At 43.1% G+C, this 23,631-nt stretch overlaps 1 protein-coding gene across 1 annotated transcript in view; it reads right to left on the bottom strand.

The window, feature by feature from the left end:
* The window catches only part of PTPN1 (protein tyrosine phosphatase non-receptor type 1), a 100,310-nt gene that overhangs the window by 3,650 nt on the left and 73,029 nt on the right, over nucleotides 1-23,631 (bottom strand). The window contains exons 3-8 of the mRNA XM_056844426.1: nucleotides 21,681-21,781; nucleotides 18,090-18,188; nucleotides 12,806-12,943; nucleotides 9,704-9,913; nucleotides 7,512-7,673; nucleotides 800-996 (exon numbers count right to left, since the gene is read on the bottom strand). Of these exons, the coding sequence (XP_056700404.1) occupies nucleotides 800-996; nucleotides 7,512-7,673; nucleotides 9,704-9,913; nucleotides 12,806-12,943; nucleotides 18,090-18,188; nucleotides 21,681-21,781 (907 nt within the window). The remainder of the gene's footprint in view (nucleotides 1-799; nucleotides 997-7,511; nucleotides 7,674-9,703; nucleotides 9,914-12,805; nucleotides 12,944-18,089; nucleotides 18,189-21,680; nucleotides 21,782-23,631) is intronic.

Raw genomic sequence — 23,631 nt, 5'->3', positions numbered from 1 at the left:
AAAAACTACTCTTGACTTCTTTTAAGAATTATAAATGTATAACCTGGTCAGGAATATTAAGACTGCTTGTGATATACGTCAGTTGAATCGTTATCAGAGAGCATACGTTGGACTTGATGTCGGAAATAAAAGTTTTGGCTTGTAGCCACCAGACTTTTACCGCTGGTGGAAGCTTGAACCCCCCCCCCCCAAAGAACTTTGAGTTGCAGTGGGAGGCGAGGAAGTCATGCTCCATGGGTGGAGATCCTTGCGCCCAGGGGGAAATTGGGGGGCGGGGGTTCCCAAACCATTGCTGTTAAGAGAAAGACAGCCATCCCTCTAACCAGGACCAGGTTATTGCCCAGGTGGGTACCAAACTGGCATGGGAGAAGGTGGCAGGTGTGGCTTATACTTGCGGCAGCCTCCTATGCTACTGCTTGCCTGGGGTCCAAGCCCCCTTCTCTGAAGCCTGCCGAGGATCCTGTTGGGGTGGCAGTGACACCGGCGGCGGCACACACCTTCTCTCATGTCACCACTGGCTCAGATCCACCCTGGCTGGACTGCAGACTGAGGCAAGCCCCACTCTTCCCCATAGGTTTCTTCAATAATAGGTCTTTTCCTCTCTATTTTGTGTACTGGCACCTGAAGAAGCATCATGCCTTCATCTTCATTTAGCAAAAAACCCCAACACAATGTTAACAAATGTGTCTGAAGCATTAATCTGAGCCTGGAATGCTACAAAACCAAGGTAACACACTGATTGTGAATCTGCTGTTTTCGAAACATGCCTTGTTAATATTACCTCTCCACGTCTAGCTGCTCTCCGTCAGGCATCTTCCCCTGAACGACGGTGACTGTGTACTTGACCTCCTCCTCAATCACCCGATGCTTTGGAAATATGGGTTCAGGCAGCCTCCCGTTATTCAATTCCGAGCTTCGTTTGGGCGGTCTCGGTGGTGGGGGAGTATGCTCTGGTGGTGGGTCTAAGTCTTCATTAGAAAGCTCTTTCCATTGCTCCTTCGACAGATTTTTAAAAAAAAGACTTATTAAGATTCTCCAAATGACAAGCCTTACAAACAAACAACAATTTAGATGCCCCAAGTGATTAGGAATGTACTTTGGTCCATCAGGTTGTTAAAACTAAGGGTTTGTGGAGGGGAATAATAGAGTTGGAAGGGACCACCAGGGTCATCTAGTCTAACCCACTGCACAATGAAGGAAATTCACAACTACCTCCCCACCACACCCCCAAGTGACCCCTACTCCATGCCCAGAAGATGGCCAAGATGCCCTCCCTCTCATGATCTGCTTAAGGTATAAAAGAGGAATGTTAGTGCAGTTTATATCTTGAACAGTGTTTAGAAGAACAAGAAGAGAAGTTGAGTTTTATACCCCGCTTTTGACTACCTTAAGGAATCTCAAAGTGGGTTACAATCAAAATCCCTTTATCTCCCCACAACAGGAACCTTGAGAGGTAGGTGGGGCCGAGAGAGTTCAGAGAGAACTGTGACTGGCCCAAGGTCACCCAGCAGGCTTCATGTGGAGGAGTGGGAAAACCAAACCAGCTCACTAGATTACAGTCCACCGCTCTTAACCACTACACCACTCTGGCTCTTAAGTTAGAGGTAAGATGCTGCTGAAACAATGACTTGCTCCTGAGCAGAAAAACTCTTGCTCGAATCTTAAAGGCAAACTAGATGTGACGCTGTGCCTTGATTGGACCTGGGGATACCGCTGCCGTTTTACAGCTTAATACTGGCCATTTAAGAATACTGTGAGGGGCCTGATCAGATCAGGCCCACAGTGCCACAGGATAAGGCACTCTTACCTTCCCCCCCGGTGCCTTTTGAAGTACCAAAAGTGTTGGAGGGGGGCAGTTTCAGCACTTGAAAAAACACGGGGGGGGGGAGAACAAGAGTGTGTCACCCTCCCGGGTCGGAGCGGATCCATTGCGGGAAGTGCGACGCCTCGCACTCCGGCGCAAAGCTGCCGGGGGGCAAGAAATTCGCCCCCTATCATCTGGCAAGTGGCACTCCTCGGTGTAAAAGGAGATGCTGAATTGGGCGCAGGCAGGAGGCTCGTCATTGTAGCGATAGCCACAGAGAAATCAGCGGCGGTCGCTCTGACGGGCTTAGCCACGAAGCAGACGCCATTTCTAAAACGGCAGCCAGGAGACGCGGTGGAGAGACTCCGATTAAAAAACAGCAAGTTTTAATTCACATTAGTTCATATTTTCATTAAAGCCAAAACTGAGGTGTTTGACAGTTTTATTTTTATAGAAGAAAGTACTCGAGCTGACTATAATTTAATTACATGACTCTGAATCGAAACTTAGCTTTTCGCCAGCCTTCTACCATCTGTGACGCAGTTTAAAAAATTTTCTGTCAGTGGCTGAAACATCAGTTTAAAATCTAAGACGGAAAAACTACTGGCATGAAATATTAACAATAATGAAGCTGATGTGAGAGTCTTCTCTCTAAGGTCAGACTTTAAACTGAACTGTTTTTTATCTTTTACTAATATTCCCAAGTTGATGGACTAAGCAAGAAACGTTACCCCTCCCCTCTGTGGATTACAAATTTGTTGTTACTCAGTCTCCTAGGATCAATGGGAGAAAAAAAAGAGAAGCATTCCAGGGAATTCCTCAAAGACTCAAAACAGCTCCAGGTACAGCAAATTTCTCAGCAACGCCGAGCTTCTGCCTCTAACATAACGATAGCACCAGCCACTTCACCCTCTTCAGGAATACCTGTTGCTGCAAAGATGACTCCTAAACCAAAGCCAGAAGTGACACTCAATTCTTTGCATGAACTCTTAACTAAAACATCAGGAGGTTACAGAAATGAAGCAAGAATTGAGTCAAAACACTGCTGCCATCTCTCAAAACTCAATGACTATCTCACAAAATACAGCAGCAATAGCAGCCTTGCAAGACTCAATCACGTCCTTGACTGTGCGACAGGATAAGGTGGAGACCAAGCTTTTAAAAAATGCACAGGAGAATAAGGATATTAAAAAGAGGGTGGACACCTTGGAAATGTCACTGGAAGCATCCCAGGAGAGAGATGAAAAACGAGATGACCAAATGGCAATGATTGAACTCAAGATTAAGGAAAATTCCATTCGCATTCGTGGTTTGAAGGAAAAAATAGAAGGAAGAGATTTAAAAGGATATCTAAAAGTACTTTTGGCAGATTTTTTGCAAGAAGAGGAAGAAGTTGTTGAAGGGATGATTATAATGGTCTACAGGATTAACTCTTCTTTTGCAACCAAAAACAAAGTATCAAGAGACTGTCTAGTTCAACTTTTTTCCAGGAGTCATCGTGACCTTATTCTCAGTACCCACTACAAACGTCCACTTACAATAGAGGGTACCCCTCTGAGATTGATGAAGGAAATTCCAGGAAGACTGCTTAGAAAAAGAAAAGATTTCTCAGAGATAGTAGAACGACTGAGGCTCAACGGGATTCAATTCAGATGGGAATTCCCACAAGGCATCTCTTTTCTTTTCAAGGCTAAAAGATTTAAAATTATAGATACCAACAAGGCTGAACAATTCTTAAGAAGGTATGACAGAGCTTTTTAAACCAGCTAAACAGCCTCCTGCCAAAGAACCTACTGAAGAGGAAAAGGCCTCAGAAGCAAGCGGTGGGGTTCTGCCAACTGAATCAGCAGAGGATTCCCTGTCAGATGATAAGGATGGCTGAGCAGCTATGAACTGATCTTAATGGGAATAGGGGTGGAGGGAGGGGGTAAGGGATAAAAGATGAATAAATATGGATAACATCTTTGGGATTAAAAAATGTAAAATTTAAAATGGGTCTAACTGAATTTTAATATGTTACAGGTATTGTCATGGAACATCAACGGTTTGAATTCTCCTAGTAAGAGGAAGAAAGTATTTTATCATTTACAAAAATCTAAAGCTAACATTGTTTGTTTACAGGAAATGCATATCTCACAGAAGGATATATTTAGATTGGAACAACCAAGGTTAGGTAAACTCTTCACGTCTTGTAACGAGAAGAAAAAAACTAATGGTATAGCTATGTATTTACCGGTAATATTAGAACCTAAAATTATCTTTCAAGATAAAGAAGGAAGAATTTTGATGATAGAAATAACTTGTGGTTTTCAAAAGATTTTATTGGTGGGAATTTACGTGCCTAATACAAATAAAAAAATGTTTTATAATACTTTAGCTACAATTTTGGCTGAACATGCTTTAGAAAAAATTATTTGAATGGGGGACTTTAATGGGGTAATAGAACCCAAGATAGATAGGTCTGCAAAGAAAAAAAAGGGGAAATGTGATGGTAAGCTACCGGATATTTTTAATGCTATTACAGATCAATGGGATATTTGATGTCTGGAGATTGGTTTATGGCAATAAAAAGGGATATACATTTTTTTCATCTAGACATCTTACATATTCTAGAATAGAGATGTTATGGCTTTCTAAAGGGTTGACAAATGTCTCAGAGAATCCAGAGATTTTATCCAGGGTATTGTCAGACCATAATGCTGTATCAATAAGAGTTAAATATCAATAAGGGTTTAATATTGATAAATATCAATAATATTGATAATATCAATAAGGGTTTAATATTGATAATATTTGGGCATATGGTTATCACCGAATAATCTTAATTTTTTTTCAGAATAATTTTATTAAACAATGGCAACAGATAGTAATAGATCTCAAAAACTGGGGGAAAATACCATTATCACTATGGGATAGAATTTCAGTTATTAAAATGATGGTATTGCCTAAGATGCTTTTTTTTATTTCAAAACCTACCAATTTTGAAAGGAGCACAGATATTTAAAAGTTGGAAGAAAGATATTTTAAATTTCTTATGGGGTACGGAAAGACATAGAATAGCATATAGTAACTTAGTTGAACTAAAAGAAACAGGAGGCCTGGGATTACCAGATTTGAGAATGTATTATCAAGCAGCTTGCTTCACCTGGCTAAAAAACTGGATTCTATTAGAGAATCCTAGAATATTAGAATTAGAGGGGTTTAATTTACGCTTTGGGTGGCACACATATTTATGGCATGAAAAGGAGAAAGTAAACAAAGAATTTAATTCCCATATTATTAGAGGTGGTCTACTTCAGACTTGGAAGAAATATAAAGAATTTTTGGAATGTAAAACCCCTGGCTGGATTAACCCTGTAGAACAGGGGTGAGGAACCTTTTTCCTGCCAAGGGCCATTTGCACATTTATGACATCATTCAGGGGCCATACCAGGTGTAGATCTCCCGGTGTGAGGGGGGGAGAGGCTAGGGTTGCCAGGTCTCCAGCCACTACCTGGAGGTTGGCAACCCCAGGGGAGGCCACACAGAGACGGCCTGCAGGGCGCTCCCGCTCCCCCCTCCCAGGTGGGAGGGCAGCCAGCAGTGGGCCCAAGCAAACGAGGCGCCAGGGGGACGCACCCCACAGTTGATCGGCAAGGGAGGAAGGGAAGAAGGAAAACAGAGAAATAGGAAAAGGGGGGGAGGGAGAGAGAGAAAGGGAGAAAGAAATGGAGAGAGGGGGAGAAAGAAAGAAAATGATGGAGGGAAAGAAAGAAAAGGACAGAGGGAGACAAAGACAGAGACAGAAAAAGAGGGAGAGAAAGGAGAGTGACAGAAAAAGAGGAAGAGAGAAAAGCCTTCCTCCCCACACACACACTCGCCGGCCCTGGGCGGCCAGGCCCCAGCCTCCCTGCCCCCCCCACACACGGGGGCGCACGGAACCCCGGGCAACCGGGCCCCAGTCTCCATAACCTCTCGCCCCAGAGTCCACAAAAGCCCCCCCGAAGCCCAATCGGATCCCGCATGCATGCTCTGCCACCAGGAGCCGCCGGCCTCTTCCCCCTCCCCCCGCTGCTCAACAGCCGACAGGCAGCGAGAGAGGCTTACAATGTAAGGGGCAGCCTTGGGGGAAGCATCCCTCCCCTCTCCTCTCACCGACCAAAAGCTGACAGTCGGCGAGAGGAGGTCCAAAGGGCGCCACAGCGCCCCTGTAAGCCGCAGCCCCAGGAACACCCTCGGGGAGTACAGCCCTGCACCCCACCTCCGCGGCAGGGCCCCGGAGCTCCCGAGGGCCACAAAAAATGTCCTCGGGCCTGAGGTTCCCCATCCCTGCTGTAGAAGCATTTATGAAGTGAGGTGTACAACTAAATCTGGATATCAACATTTATAGAGAAATCACGGAATGTAAAGAAGGGGTCTGGATGTTGAAGAGTAGAGAAGAGCTAAAAATTAATGTCTGGTTTATGTATTATAAATTAAAGGATATATTTAATAAAGATAATTTGAGGGGATTTAATCAAAATAAATCTAAAGTAGAAATTATATTAACTAAGGGAAATAAAGACTGATAGGAAGAATTTATAAGTTATTAATTGAAGTGAATTTAGAACAAGAAAGGATAAAACCAGTGATGGTGAAACAGATGAAGGAGTTAGGTTATAATATTGATTTGGAAATATGGGAAAACTTGTGGAAGAGGGAATACAAATTTACAATCACTAATGAAATAAGAGAAAAAGTAAAAAAAGATCCTGCTTTTTGTTTATTGGGAATCCCTAAAGACAATATGGATAGATGTGATAGAGTTATATGTCAATGCAGTTTTGCGGCAGCAAGAATTATAATAGCAAAAAAACTGGAAGCAAGTAAATAAACCCACAATTAAGGACTGGAGAGAGAAATTGTGGATGTATATGCGGATGGCCAAACTTACAGATTCTTTACACTGTAAAGATATGGAAGAGTTTAAAAAAACATGGTTAAAGGCCATCGCATTTTGGGATAAACTGGCGAAAATGAATTTTACAAGTATAGTTAATGAATTATACATAAAATGAAATGTTTTTTATAATAATAATAGTATAAGGTAATTTTAAATATTGTCAAAACACTTCTCCGGACGTCTATTGGTGGTGGGACTACACTGTTAAGGTGGGTGGTGGGTATTAGAGCACTGTGTATTTTACAGTTTATATTATATGGTGTAATTTTGACGGTTGTATAAGTGCTCTTTTTGTATTTCTGTATTTATGTTTTTTTCTGGTTTTTTTATGATTTGTATAATTTGGTTTTTTTTCTTATTATAAAAATAATAAAAATTTTTTAAAAAGTGTGTCATTCAGCCGAGCTCTGACAGGACTCGTGTTTTTAAATGGCCAGAGTTACCCTTTCAAATGGTGGGGGTGTCTAGTAGACTCAGAAAACGAGTCCCTGGAGGATCAGGGCAGGAGCTGGCATCCTGACATATCTCACTGCCCCGGAGCTGTAAATCAATGTGAACTGTTTTGAAATTACAATCTGGAAAACCCTTCACGTGGCACCCTGTAATTTAGTTTACGTTGCTCTGTTTGCTGCAGCTGAACGTACAGACCCATCTCATCAGGAGAAAGAGCTGGACTTTTATTGTCTCTGGGATCCTTTGAACCTCATGACTGCGAATAACCCTCAACACACACCGCGCCAGGCCATACGCTGTTCTAAAGACAGCCTGATACGAAGCAACACTCACCTGCACAGACGAGTCTCCCATAATAAATTTTGCTCCCTCTATAACTGCCAAGTAAGAAAAACGAAGTTGGTCGGCAGTCTGTATGAGCCCCATTCTGTATTTTCTCATTTCTAAGAGAACCTGCTTGATGTCGACAGAAGAAGGGTCTTTCCTTTTGTCCATCTGAACAGAAAAAAGGTGAGATGCTGAGCTTGTGCTCTGCTCGCACCTCCAAAGCAACAGAACGACTATTCGCTTGCAGAATTCGCCAGAAGAAGTTTGTATCGTGGCACCTAAGCTACCTGAAATGGTCACAGGTTACTTGAACCTTTATCAGTTCAAGGACATCAGTCGATGTTGTCATTTCCCCCCGTCCGTGCTGTCGTTGTCCTAACTGCTTCAAGATGGTCCAGATTATGCAACAAGAAAACTCAAACTGCAACCCCGTGAAAGTCACAGGAAGAGGCACAACAATTACTAAACACCCTTTTTCTTTTTCCAAACCTTGGCTCAGCTTTCCATTGGCTTTTCAAGATGCATCAGGTACAGTCATAAACATAGCCAGAGGGGCTAGAACATAGGAGGCAGGGGAAAGGTTAAAAATGATTTCCACAATCTCATGCACTCCCAGATGGAAGATGCTGGTGAGTTTTTCCTGCCTTCTCCTCCCTGCTGCAGCCCTAAATAAGAGGGGCTGGGGTGGGGAATCTGTGTGGACAGACCACATAAAACAAGGGTTTGCTATTGGTGGGGATGACAATAGACAGAATTACCTCTCTCACTTAAGAGAGCAGGTCTTCTTATGCTAGCGGAACAGGTAAAGAACCAATTTTGCCTACTCCCACCTCCACACTGCAGCCGCTCATTTAGCTTGGCTTTTTGTCCACACAGGTTTCCCAAACCCCAGTATCACCTTTTTGGCATTCACAGGGGGTTGCTGGGGAGAAGGTGGGAAACAAACCAGCACCTTTTGCTGGCTGTGCATTGGCAGATCCAACTCCTTGCCTTCAGCGATACAATCTCAGAAGTGCGTAACATACCGAGACCTGTCAAAAGTATTTGGTGGCCAGTCGACACACAGTCTTCTGAGAGTAACCCGGTCCTCTGTACCTTGCAAGTAAATTTTCTTGACTGCGCTTACAACTTCCTTCCAAGCAAGTGTGCTTGGGATTGGGGAGAGAGTGAGGGGCACAGAATGAGATTCTTCTGCATCGCTCTAGCTCTGTGGCAGCAAAGAGTGCACTGAAATGGTTTAATTGTGGAACTCCCTGCCCCAGGATGTGGCGATGGCTGCCAACTTGGAAGGCTTTAAGAGGGGAGTGGACATGTTCATGGAGGAGAGGGCTATCCATGCTACTAGTCAAAATGAATACTAGTCATGATGCATAGCTATTCTCTCTAGCATCAGAGGAGCGTGCCTATTATATTGGGTGCTGTGGAACACAGGCAGGACGGTGCTGCTGCAGTCGTCTTGTTTGGGGGCTTCCTAGAGGCACCTGGTTGGCCACTATGTGAACAGACTGCTGGACTTGATGGGCCTTGGTCTGATCCAGCATGACTTTTCTTATGTTCTTAAATTATAAGCTGGGGGAAACTGTTCAAAGTCATTGCAAAAACATGAACATGAAGGAAACTAGTACTTGGATTTAAGAAAGACAGAACTCTAGACTTTCACAGTTCCACTGGCAAGGGAAGTGACATTTATTGAAACAAGACAGACGGCGGACCGGGGCAGAGTGGGAAGACAGACTGTTAGTCTGCTAACAACAAACCTCACTGACAGCTTGGTTCCTTCTAGGATTTGAAGTGGAAATGTACTACTACTGGGGGGAAATGGGATTCTCCATAGCACTTGAAAGATCCATGGGCAGCTTTTTAACAATGATTTGATCACACTACTCCTTTAGGTGCTGCCCCTCTCTTTTAGGAGGGTGAAAAACCATGAGAACTGCGTAGCCTCCATGTGGAGTACCCATGCTATCCATGATACCCGACACATAGACGGTTGCCACCCCAGCAGGCTTCAAAGCTGGGACAGTGTTAATAGTAGAATTAGGACAGAAGTCCAAACCACCTCCCCTGCAGAAATGGCTCACTAAAGTTTCTGAAAGAAACGTTCAGCTCTCAGACCACTCCAACTGAGCCGCTTGGTTATTATACTAGACGGCTTCCCAAATTTCCTTTGCATTGACCTACAAGCAAATGGTTCTTACCAGGACAAGGCAAGTATCAACCAAACAGAACGTTCCCGATCTCCCGATTCCTGCGCTGCAGTGCACTACAACGGGTCCGTGTTCGGGGCTCAGCGACCCCGACTCTCTCACTTTGAACAGGAAGTTGAGGAATGAAGCTGGAGATTCGGGGACTCCGAAGTCAGGCCACGTTGTATAGTGAAAGTGCAGAATGTCTCTGGTTTCATGTGTCTGCAAAACATTTTAGTGATGTTATTAAGATCACAGAATCATAGAGTTGGAAGGGACCACCTGGGTCATCTAGTCCAACCCCCTGCACAATGCAGGAAATTCACAACTACCTCCCCCCCCACACCCCGTGACCCCTACTCCATGTCCAGAAGATGGACAAGATATCTTCCTTCTTATGATCTGCCTAAATGCTTGCTCATTAGGAATCTGACATTCCCCATATTTTCACAATCCTTATTAAAGTTGCCATTGAGCAGAATATTACACCCAACACAATTTTTGAAGAACTTTTACGAGGCTGATGTTTGTATAGCTAAACACTCACAACCGATGTTGCATTCAAAGGAGTTTACTGCAAGGAGTCCTACTGCCACCAGTTAGTTTATGTCCCAAAATGAGGAATTACCCAAGGCATTTTCAATTTTACTTTGGGAACTCCTGCTGTAGGACATGGGTGAATGCCCTCCCCATAGTAAAAAAATAAATAAAAAAAAATCTAGGAAAGTTGGAAAAATACAGGCAAGCTGCTAGCAGCCAGTGTGGCGCCAGACTAGAATCTGGGAGATCCAGGTTCAAATCCCCATTTTCCCATGAAGCCTTGCTGAGTGATCTTGGGCCAGATTCAGCCTAACCTACCTCACAGGATTGTAGTGAGGATAAAACAGAGGAGAATGTTGTAAAACACGTTGGGTCCCTCCCAGAGGGGAGAAAAGTGGGGTATAATCAAAGTAAATAAATTTTCCCCACCTCCAGTTAGTGACATGAAAATACTGGGGTATATTTTATCCAAAGTACACGCTCTCCTTGTACTACAAAAAGTAAGGAGGAATGGCCTCAGCAGCATTGAGTGCTCATGTTTGCAAAGGCACTGAATATAAGATGCAAGAAGCTCTAAACAGCCTGGGATTGTGGCTCCTTGAGGATTGCCTGTTCCCATAATACCTACCTGGTTATTCACATCTCTACCAGAGGCTCTGATACACACACATACATACATAGACAAAGTGGCTGCCCACTACAGAGAATTGTGTGTGTGTGTGTGTGTGTGTGTGTGTGAAGAAGAGTTGGTTTTTGTATGCAAACTTTTCCCACCTTTCTTTAAGGAGAATCAAACCGGCTTACAATCTCTTTCCTCTCTCCACAACAGACACCTTGTGAGGTAGGTTGGGCTGAGGGAATTCAGAGAGAACTGTGTCTAGCCCAAAGCCACCCAGCAAGCTTCATGTGCAGGAGTAGGGAATCAACCCCGGTTCTCCAAATTACAGTCTGCTGCTCATGTGTGTGTGTGTGCGTGTGTGTGGGGGGATCCACCCCGGTTCTCCAGATTAGAGTCCACCGCTCTTAACCACACCACGCCGGCTCTCTACACTGCACTATGTGTGTGATGATGACTTTATTGTACAATTCTCCCTTGAGTGGTAGGTACCAGGTGAAGACTGTTATTGATCATTACTTTATTGATACTCCTCCTTGTCCTAGGCTGCTGTGGTTTTCAGTTACTCATGCTTTAATTTTAGTACTTCACTGCTTGCTGTAAAGAACAGTATATTTAGGCTTGATCCTATACCTTTGCACCATGTGTGCTTCCCTCTGGGGCTCATCGAAAAACACAGGAATTATGCAAAAGGCAGTAGCTAGAGCAAGAGAAAGAGAACTCTGGAGAGGAGGATCGCCTCCGCAGTGCCCAGAGAGAAGCACATGTAAAGCTAAAGCATAGGATCCAAGCCTTACTGTTTTAACTCTGCATATTTTATTTTATTTTAATATTCTGTTAAGTTCCCCTCAACTTTCTTTGGTTAAAACCTGCCTTAACTAAATAAAAAACAGTCACTGCTGCTAAACATGCCATTCAATCCTAAGACTACAATCCTGAACATGCTGACCTGGAAGTAAGGTTCACCGGATTCAAAGATGATAGATCTTTGATAGATTTGAAAGATGAGCTTTAAGATGGAAGTCAGACAGATCTTACTAAGAACTTACTTGGAGCCAAATCGGAACACTGTACACTGCACTCTGTAGCAGTATCCATAAAGACAATGGAATGATTCAGGAAAGTGCTTCTATAGGGAGATCAGAACTGCAGTCTATGCCACAATGTATGGTATGTATTATCTGTTTCTTGTAAGTGTTTTCCTGTTCTCATTACATGGGCTCCTACTTTTGACATTCCATTTTCTGCATGGTTTGACATATCGTGTCTGACACCCTTTTTTTTTTAGCTCCGCTTCTAATTTTTGTAATCCTATTCCTACTGCACTGCTTATCAGAAGTCTCATGCTATTTGACTGCACTGTTTTATACCGTCTAATCTGCCCTGAGTCTCACTGAGAAAGGAGGCCCTATAAAGTAAATAAATAAACGAATAGAATTTCCACAGATGGAAGGATCTCCACCCACAGAGCGTGACTTTCTTGTCTCCCCTTTCCCAAGGCAGCCCAAGCAGGGAAAGCGGGCAGAAATCCTTCTGTCTGTGGAAATGCTCCAATTGAACCAAGTCATTGGAACGTAGAACAGCTGAACTTTGAGGTATTGACGCAATTCGGTCTCCTTAAATGTTCATCTCGTAACTCGCCATTTGCAAATTGTGGTTGAAACACTAAAGCCTTATCTTATTAGTATTAAGTTTCTTGAAAGAGAATACTGTAATTTTGCATTTCTAACTGCATCAATATCAGACACAGTAGAAAATGAGCAGAGAATGGTTGCCTCCATTTATTCAGCACACCGTCTGATCAAATGCAAGAATGAAATTTGCTCCAAGATCAAGGCCACAGATTTTTATATCAGCGTCTTGGGTCTCTTGAAGCAACGGCCAGTGAGTCACTGAAACCAAAATAGAAATAGGGAAACACGGTGCCATTCGACAACATCGGCTTTCCCGTAACTTACTGTCAGGTTTTCCAACTGTAACTGCCGTACTGTATAGTAGGATTTTATATCTTCTGATATCAAGATGAGCTTCAAGTTTGTGTCTTCAAAGAGCATTTCCTTCTCTTCTTTTTGTGGCCAGTACTGTGCACATTTTATCTACAGATAAAAATAAAATAAAACAGAGCACAGGGCTATTCACAGGTTGCTTATTTATCATTAAGGAGAACTGTAGAACATTATTATCATTGATACAACACTACCGGGGAGAGATAAAATGTACACACACAAAATCAATCCCTGGGAGAAATCCAAGTGATCATTGAAGAATACCACTCCTGACAACAGCAACCCAATACCTTAGCACAAAGAAAAGACTTCCAATTTCATAGATATATCACTAGGTACCAGCTTTCTCAAACTCTTCTGGGATCGCAAAACATGGTCATTTAAACAAAACTTGGAAACTTAACACGCACAAAGCTTTACCCATTAATTTGGAAGCAAAAGACAACTGCAACTGAGTTGTCCAGTTCACCAAATCCCCTCCTCCAAAAATCCCAGTCTTATGAGATCATTTTGAAGCCATATGGGATAGCTTAAAAGGATATGTTTTATTCTAACTGAAAATTGGAGCTAGCAAGCATTCCAATTACCTAAGATCTTGACTGATCATAGTAATTTTCTCAGTAATAATTTCCTACGAAATCCAGTGCTTGCCTCATTAGAATGCTTTACATGGTATAAACTGTACAAAGAAGGTATCCAGAGCTCGAGGAGAAACCTAACTAAAGAATCATGGAGTTAATATAGGAACATGGGGAAATCTACAGTTGTGACCACCAAAAACATGCTAGATGAGAACTGCATCTCTGCAGAATTCAACACCTTTTCTCTGACTATCAGTGACGCACAAAGAGGGAAATGTTATTTTTAATGTTACATTTTCAGAGTCTTATTGTCAAACGGGAGAAAAAACAGAAAGAAAAACATGGGTTATTACATCTCTTTAATTACTGATCAAAAGACATTATGAATCGGATGGTAATGCTGGAGATCTTTTATAGCACTGAAAACAGAGTGAATCACAAAGAGTTTCAGGCAACAGGCTACCAGCCCTAAAAGCATTTTATGCAGAGACAATGACTGAGTCCTGTGTAGTTCAGCCCATTACAGAGGTACCAATGTCTTTCTTCCTTTAACTCCCAAACAGCAGGACTCTGCTGGATATAGCAAGAAATTATAATTTCCCAAAGTCACATTTTTAATTACAGTTATGTAAGGAACAGTTTTCTCTGTGTACAGTAACTGCACCCAATGGCTTGGCAAATAAAGATTTGCCAAGTTCCCACTGAGTATCCCCCCACAACAGTTTCTCAAGAAGCATTTGCAGCCTGCCCCAGGGGATCGTAATAATTCTTTGCTTTGTTCGTGCTTACTGGCAGTGGAGAAAGGGTAAATGGGGGTGGATGGGAGAGGGAGGAATGGCTGAGCCTGTGGTTACCGTACTTCTCTCTTTTTAGATTTGCTTCACTACTCGTATTAATGTAAACCCGGAAACGTCCATTCAGCAAGCCAAAGATTACTTCCGAATAGTCTTCCTGGCGGAGAGAAACCTTTCCTCCATAGTGTAAGGAACACCAATCCCTCACCCCTTAGAAGAGGACCAGTGACCAATTCTTCCAAAAAGTGCTAGCCTCTAGATAGGTCATTTACTGAAACATATCAATACAGCGTTACAGAATGGAAATAAGGGGTACGCATGTCTGGCAATACCTTTAAGGGTGAAGACAGCCATATTATTGACAGCCAGAAATCTTGTGGCGTAGTGGCTCAAGTGACGGACTAGGACCTGGGAAACTCAGGTTCAAATCCCCACTCGTGCCATGGAAACTTGCTGGGTAAACTTGGGCCGGTCACACCCTCTCAGTCCTGACCCTGGCTAGTATTTGGATGGGAGACCTCCAAGGAATACCAGGGTCGTAATGCGGAGGGAGGCAATGGCTAACTACCTCCGAATGTTTCTTGCCTTGAAAGTCCTACGGGATCGCCATAAGTCAGCTGTGACTTGACAGCAAAACCAATCTGTATGTCTGTCGATATATGTCTAGTAGCAAAGAGTGACCCTCCCATGCAGATCAAAAATCCTGATGGGGGGGCATACCAGGGCTAGGGTACAAGTTTCTGTGGTAGAAAGTGCTGTCAAGTCAAAGCTGACTTACGGCAAATCCTGGTGGGGTTTTCAAGGCATGAGACTTTCGGAGGTGGTTTGCCATTGCCTGCCACTGTGTGGGCTGAGAGAGCTCTAAGAGAACTGTGGCTGGCCCAAGGTCACCCAGCAGGCTTCATGTGGAGGAGTGGGGAATCAAGTCCAGTTCTCCAGACTAGAATCTTCTGCTCTTAACCACTACACCGTGCTGGCTTGCTACGTGTTTCTGCAAATTTGGTAATGCCACGGTTTGCAATTTTTTTAAATTAAAAGTAAAAAGAAGGGGGTGACTAATAATCTCACAAAGTAACAAGTGATGTCTGCATGTACAGATGAGATGAAAAAGCACCTGCTTAACATGTCGGAATGCAGAAATCTGATGTTGCACACATTGTTTTTTTGTTTTTTTTTAAGGGACTGCTAATCAGGTGGCTTAGGGATGGTGGCAGAAATGAACAATTGGGCAGGTGGCCAAAAGAGGCAGAAAAGACTGGAGAAAACAGGGACCAGTGAGGAGGGGGAATGGGATTTCCCCTCCCATGCTCTCATCTATTCATTCATTGCCTTATTTAATTTTTACAGGGTTTTTTTTTAAGTGCAGTGATTATTTCCCTCCCCCCCCCCAAAAAAAAACAGGTTGCTTGATGACATCGAGGGGACAGCCAATCGCCGTTTGCAGTTCTGCTACAAAGAACCACTTCTTTTTGACAGCTTGAATCTGGAGAGGAGTTCAGTATGTTTGGATCGAACCTGGCAAGAGTGCTCCCAGACTAATGCCACTACTCTGTACATGTAATGTCTGCCCAAAGGTAACTGGAGTAGACCTGTCTCTAGTGAGGGGCTGACGGTAGCACTCCACCACCACTCTCCTTCTCAATAGTCTGCGGTAAGAATAAAAAAAAGGCTCGAAGAAGTCACGGACAATAGGGAAGTCCCAATGCACTGCAGAAGGTCACACATGAAGCTGCCTTACACTGAATCAGACCTGTGGTCCATCAAAGTCAGTACTGTCTACTCAGACTGGCAGCAGCTCTCCAGGGTCTCAGGCACAGGTCTTTCACATGACCTACGGCCTGGTCCTTTTAACTGGAGATGCCGGGGATTCAATCTGGGACCTTCTGCATGCCAAGCAGATGCTCTACCACTGAGCCACAGCTCCTCCCCTTGTAGAACACATGAAGCTGAGTTATACTGAATCAGGCCCTTGGTCCATCAAAGTCAGTATTGTCTTCTCAGATTGGCAGCTGCTCTCCAGGGTCTCAGGCAGAGGTCTTTCACATGACCTACTGCCTGGTCCTTTTAACTGGAGATGACGGGGATTGAACCTAGGAACTTGCACATGCAAAGCAGAAGCTCTTCCACTGAGCCACAGCCCCTCCCCAACTGTGTCCTGGGGCACAGTTTCAGATGTACCCATAATGTGGGGTCGTGGCCAGGTTTGCTGGGTCACACTGTTGCCTTGTGTGACCTAGAATATGCTTGACGTCCTCTTGTGCTTCATGCCTGCTGTAGCGGGGAGGGATTAAGAATGGAAGGGGGGCTGTTTTTCAAGTCTGTTTGCCCTTTCCTGACCTTCCCACTCAGGGAGTTCAGATAAAATGGGCATCTCAGGATACAAGGGACACACGGTTTTGGAAAATATGCCTCGAAGCAAGTTTTCAACTCTATCACACTAACTCCAAACGGTTAAACACACACTCACCCACCTACTTTTTAAAAGCAAATGCTGTGAAAAATCAATACCTGACAACCAACCCACTGCATTTCAGATTGGCTTCCGTTGTAAAATGTAGAAGATTTTTTAGTACAAGACTCCCCCATACCACGACTAGTGTTTCTGGGCACAACTGCTATAAACACTGAATATCTGCTTTTCAGAGGTACCAGAAAGAGGGAGGGAATGTCACAACATGGTCTTTTGATTCCTCCTCAGGTTCCCAGGGGGAAAGGTCCTGTCTATAACATCCTAGCCATACCATTCTTGACGGTATAAAGAGGGGCGTCAAAGCAAGAGGATGTATATTTTAAAACTAGCAGCAAAGCACAGATGGCATGAAGGGGACCTGGCGATCCCACCCTGCCCATTATGCCATCGTGCAGCCACTGATGCTTAATAAACTGGTGCCAGAGTATTAGCATGCTTTTTTAAAAACTGGAAATGGCTTCTTCCCTAAGTGATCCCAGCCAATCCGGGAGCAAACCAATGATGCAATTGGGTCACTGACCTCTGACCGCAGCCAATCGGAATTGACTATGTGGAGAGGACAAACTAAGCCCTTGTTGCTTAAACTCCTTTTTGTAGCTCCATGGTGTATAAAAATCTACATTTAAGAAGGAAAGCAGATGAGCATCAATGTCTGGATTAAAAGAAACCTCCAGAAATGCCCACCGTGTGTGTGTAAAGTGCCGTCAAGTCACAGCCGACCCATGGCGACTCCAGCAAGCGGCTTTCAAGGCAAGTGAGAAGCAGAGGTGGTTTGCCATGGCCTTCCTCTGCAGAGTGTTCCTTGGAGGTCTCCCTGCTTAGCTTCCCAGTTCCGATGAGATCGGGCTATAGCATGCTGCCTTCCCTCCTGAGAAATGCCCACTACTGTACTCACATTTCACTCCTTTCTAAAAATACCCCCTTCTGTCCTTCCCCGGAATCACTGGAGATGAAGGGGAGTTTGTTCATAAAACAGTCATGAAAGTTAGCTCCTTTTCAGCATAGCACTGGCTTTAATACCTTACTGCTCATCTATGAACTAACTAAAAACCAGGACTGAGTGGGATGAAGCCCAAACAAATATGCTCAGTCTAACTATACCCAAATGCTGACAAAGCAGAGAAGTTAAGTAAATAATATTCCTGAACTGGGTTGCAGTGCGGTCATACCGTACTCACAGCACAAACTGAGAACTTGGTGTATTCCGTCTTATTCCCACGTGACTTAACCAAAGTCTATTCTATTTTTTTCTTAGCTTTAGGCAGACACACTACTGGATACAAATTCTTAAAATGCATTTCTTGAGGATTATATTTGCCAGTTTTTAAAATATATATATATGTGTGCCTACAAGCCCGGAGCACATGCACATACATACACATAATACTTACTGATCCCTTTTCCATCACTCTGTTGAGCATGACAACACCATGGCTTTTCTGTTCCCAAACCATCTCCCAAAAGTGACCACAAGTATTTGGCAGAGGACCCTGCAAAGATACAGAACCTTCAAGAATAAGCAGCGCTTATTGTGGCATACAAGTTCACAGAGTAGCCTAGCAACAGTTATCTAGTTCTAAACTCAAACACAGTTGGTGGCTTCTGTCTTTAGGTATATGAAAAGCAGCGTAATTCCTTTAAGTGGTTTCTTTTCCTCTACTGCAAAGTTGCCAAAAATGAATGCTTTATTCTGCACATTTGTTTCTATGCACACACTTAAAGAGCTCAAGGTCCTTATTCACCAGAGGGGAAATGAGAAAGAGTAGTTCTGGGAAAACCTGCCCGGAAAGGATGAGTATGCGGCTCTACAAGATCAATTTAAGATGTTTGTCCAATCGGTGGGGACTTGCGATTTGCAGGGAAAGGGGGGACATAAGAATGACCCGCTGGGAAGTTTAGCATCTCATGAAAAGTCTTGCCATTGCACTGGTATAGAATGGAAGGTCAGGAAGCGTTTGCTGCTCCTGCTAGATGTTTACCCTATCCACTTTCAAAGTAGCCTCTCTTCTAGGTCAAAGGTTCTTCCTTTCCCACCAGTCTCTCACAGATCAGTCCATAATGCCCAAGGTATTAAAACGTATCTACAAAAAATTTAGCCAGGATTTAAGCGTTACCCAGAGATGGGGTCGCTCCCACAAGGCTTGCAAGTACAGCGACTCGACCCTTGGAAGGAGAAAAAAAAAGCATGGCGGACTGCCGAGTGGCCGAATGTCAATTCCATTAGACCACAGCTGATGCTTAATATCAGCTGAATGTATGTCTTATCCTCTAGCAGTTAAAATAAATAATCAAGAATAGCTATTGCCAGGAATCGGAGCCAGAGGGACTTGAATTGCCAAGGATGAACTTAAAACTAACACTTCCGCAACTGGAGGAGTACAGAAAATCAGGCACCGAGCATTTTAGGCCCTTAACTCCTGTTTTACTGGAGATGGACACATGACTCGCTCCCAACATTACAACACTTCCAGTATGATGAGCTGAGCAACTACAATGCCTCGGCTTTACTACTGCTTATGTCACGTTGGTGTTCCAATCGTTTATCTGACTTATTGCTCAGCAACCCTATCTGTGACTCCGTGCTGTCCCAGAGTGAAGTCTGACATAGAGATGAAAGCTCCCCTCAGCTTCCCCTTTTTTACTCCTGAGGAATCGCTCCAAAGATCTTCTGTCAAATTCCAAGGATCTTTGCAGAGCCAAAGAATAAAGTGAACCTTTCCTCGAAAATTTAACGAAAACCTGTATGTGCTTTTCTTGTGACCCCCAGAACTGCAGAAATGAATGCACAGGGGTAAAAAACACACACACCACCTTCACATTGGCAGATGCTGGGGAACCTTAATAGCTATCTGGGTGTGCACTGCCACTGATTCCTCAGTCGCAGGATCCAAATAGCGTGCAACCCGGTCACTTAACAATCCCCGATGCGTATGGCCTCTGCTGATGCAAGGGAGAAGATTGAAGGGGAGGGGGAAGGGGACCCAAACACAGGTCAGGCTAAGAGGTCTCACACGCTTGGTTTCAACTCAACGAGCATACAATGAAGGGCCACCCAGATTTGGCTGCAAAATCCAAACAGGATATTGTGAGAGAGAAGTGTAGGAGAAATAGGAGCTGGCAAACGAGGGACAATGAAGACAGCACGGGGGGTGGGGTGGCTCAGTGGGAGGATATGGGATTTCCCCTTGCAGGTCCCCTTTTATTTATTAAAGGAGCACTAAGTGAATTTTACTTTTGCTGAACATTTATCTTTTGCTAGAAACCCCCCCCCCGAGCTATGTAGGCCTTATTTACACCTTTAAAAAAATATTGTCAGACTTTGCCTCCAGTTTTTCATGTTTAAAAGTAGTCCTCTGGGTGTTTCCGAGGCATAATGTTGATCTCGTGTGCTGGCCCGCATTCGGTTAAACAGCTAACAGCATTATCCATGCAGAATGCATGTCTCAGGGCAATCCTAAGCATGTCTACTTAGAATCCTACTCAGGTTTATTCAATGGGACTTACTCTTGGGAAAGAGGATTGCACTGTAAATTCTGAAGCGAGGGCAAAGGTACCTTTAATATTGTTGGGTTGTTGTGTTTCTAGTTTAATGCTACAATCTTCAGTCCTGTAAGTTGAGTTCAGAGTGGCTTACCTCACGTCACCTGTGAACTTTTCATATGGTGAACCTGAAGGACTCTCTTACGTTCTCCCTTATAAACCCACCCAACCAACTATGGTAATCTCTGGAGGCCCTGCTTTGGGTACCCCCCCCTTCTGAGGTTAGGAGGGTGGCATCCTGGGAGTTTTGGTTGTAGCACCAAAACTATGGAATTCTCTCCCCAGGGAGACTTGTCTGCCCCCTTCTGTTGCCATATTCCACCAGTGGGTGAAGACTTTCTTTGTTTCAGCTGGAGCTTCCTCCATGATCTCTCCTTCCTGACCAATGTTTTAATTGTTGTTCTGATATCTTTGTATTTTAGCTCTAGTTTTAATTGTTTTAATTATTTGTGTTTTGGGGCGGGGGTTGGATTTAATGTTTTAAAATGTGATTTTATTATGTATGTTTTAATTTTTTAGCCACCTTGGTGGCCCTTGTGAAAGCAGAAAGGTGAGATATAAATTTTGTAGATTTGAACCAGGGACTCCATAAACACAAGTCATTTTCTGAGCCGCTATGCTATGCCATGCCAGCATCTAAGGATTCTATTAAAAGGAAATGGCTTTGGAAAAAGAAGGTTGCTGAACTGACCAAAACAGGGACCATCATCAACAGGAAAGAGGGGGCAGCATAACATCCTGGATTGTGCTGACCGAAAGTAAGCAGACTTGATCCTCAAAGACATGGAGGCAGCACTGCTTAATAGAAAGGTGGTTTATAAATAACATTATTCTAAGACTTCGAAATGCATACTCCGTGTCAGAAACCACCCCAGGTCCAGCCACTTACAGGCCTTCTTTCATAGCCATATCCCCCATTATTTCATTGACCTCCCCTAATCCCCCTGTTCTTTATCTCATGAGGTCCAATGGTAGCCTCCTTCCACACGAAGTCCCCATCAATCCTTAATTTACCTAGTAGTTCCACACTTACTCCTTATTTTAGCCAATGCCTTTGATTTGGTCAACATATTCTATCTTACCGCTACTGTTAGGTTATGATAATTAATGCTATTGCTTAACTAGGAGTACAAGGAGCATCCAGTTGGACAAGGTTTCCCAGAAGTGTGCATGTTCATTTATGACATCTACACATTATGGGTTTCCAGGTAATATCAGTAAAGCTGATTAGTACTTCAACAAAGGTACCAAGTGCTAGCAGCTATAAAGACATTCTAACAGTAGCAAAATAGTGGACAACAGGAGAAAGAAGTGTATCGTACTTTCCCTCTCATTCTATTTTAAAATTATGGGCTACTCAGATCCAAAACTGGGGGGGGAAAGGAAAGAAAGGCAAGTAATTTGATCTTCTCTTCTTCCTCCTCCCCCCACCACACTATTACCTGTGTAAGGATGTAGCTCCTGTGTGCCTCTTCCATTTTTATCAAACTAGCATTGATATAATCATTATCATCTTGCTGCAGCTTAATTCGACTGTGGTCAACTATAGAACGGACAATTAGAAAACACTGTTGAACACCTGTCTGGTAAGATATTCATTTCACACCAACGACCAATGTACTCAAGAACCATGGCTAAACATCTTTCATTTTCAAATAACCAAGTACAAAACAGCATTTATTAAATATGATTCTGGAAGAACTGAAGGAATAGTGGGCTTCAGAGCATGGATGTTTAATACAATGATACCACTGACAGATGTTACAATTTCATTTGCGTTCTGGGAAGTCTTAAGGCAGCTCTATGTCAAACTAGAATTGCACATGTATTTTAAGAACTTTGCGCTTAATTTAAAAAAGGAACATTTTTCAGGGAAGAGATCAGAATACCAATGACTGAAATTAAATCTCTTCGCCTACATTGTCATATCTTTTATCAAGTTAACGTGTCTCCTAACCTATTCAGTTATCAATATCCGAACCACTCTGGCAGTAACGGCACTACATTTTTAAAGATCTGAAGTTTGCCCTATTTAGACTACCCAGATATAGAAGAATCCCCACATTTTACAGGAAAACCAAACTGACTGGAAGCCATATCATCTAAAACAAACAAAAATCAATGGTGGTTACCACAAAAAGAACCCCTAAAACTGATCAGTAAGCAAAATTATGTGCAACATTACAGCTTCTATTGAGTTTTCCTGGAAGACTCAACTGATTTTTAGCCTATTAAGTGATTGTAGAGGTTTTCCAGTACATGAAGATACTGTATCTTCAGTTTTAATTTAGATAGGAGACTTGTGACTATTGTGTGCACAGACAACCTCCTCCTTCTTTTAACCTTTTGTGAGATGTAGGTGTTGTGTGTGCACACGGCAGTCACAAGTCTCCTATCTTGGAGCAGGGGCAGGGTGCAAACGTGATACACTGAGACATCAAAAAGAGGCATCAATAGGAATGTCAGAAAACTGAGATTTTACTTTTGATGTGGACACAAGATAATTTTTTTTTAAAAGCAGATTCACTCCTGCCTGGAAACTTTATCTATATATGGGAAGAGGCAGGGTTTAATCAGTGGTAAAAAAAAAAAAGCCATCCTGAACAAGCTCAAGGGCGCTTTTAAAACATTACTACTACTTCATACATTCTGTGGGTCAAACCTGTGAATGAAAACTGACTCTGACCTTGAACCCTGGCCCATATTTATGTATTCATGTGAAATTTGGGGAGGAATGACTGTATAAGAAGGGTCGGGAGGAAAGAATAAAGGATATACTGAAGATTTGCAAAACTCTGAACTAACTGGATTCATCTGTCTTTGCTTGTGAACCATGATTGCCCCACACATAATTTTGTCTCTGCATTGTACGAATGTCCAACTGCAAAAGTTTGTTATCTGATAAGCCAATTGTGCCATTTTGGATAACTATAAAAAAAAATCTATCAAGCAACTTATCTTGGAATTGTTCTAACTAACAGGGTTTTTTCCCCACTTTCAAAGTTTCAAAATTAAAACCATGTTAGGATGTTACAACATATGCAAAAAGGAGTCTAGAGGTACCTTGAAGGCAACAGGATTTTGTGTCATAAACTTTCACAGACTAGAGCTCTCTTTTCCTTGAAATGCCTGATAGGATTATTCAGATGCAGGAAAACAGTCATAAAATAGCTAAATGAGATAGCAGCAGGCATTCATTCCAGTAAGCAGCAAGCCCTTCAACTTTGGATACGTTTAACTCATTTACAGCAGCTTATCTACACGTCATCCTTTCCCTATCCAACAACTTGAACACAGAAGGGCTCTGTTCTTTGCAAGTTGCATCTACAGAAATGATGTCACTAAAGCCTTTAAAAAGTCTTCCAAACGTCTAAAAAGTAGCATAAGACAACT

Source organism: Euleptes europaea, chromosome 2 (assembly GCF_029931775.1).
Source record: "Euleptes europaea isolate rEulEur1 chromosome 2, rEulEur1.hap1, whole genome shotgun sequence".
NCBI lineage: Eukaryota > Metazoa > Chordata > Lepidosauria > Squamata > Sphaerodactylidae > Euleptes > Euleptes europaea.
Note: the sequence above shows the minus strand (reverse complement) of the source record. Positions and strands in the feature narration are given on the sequence as shown.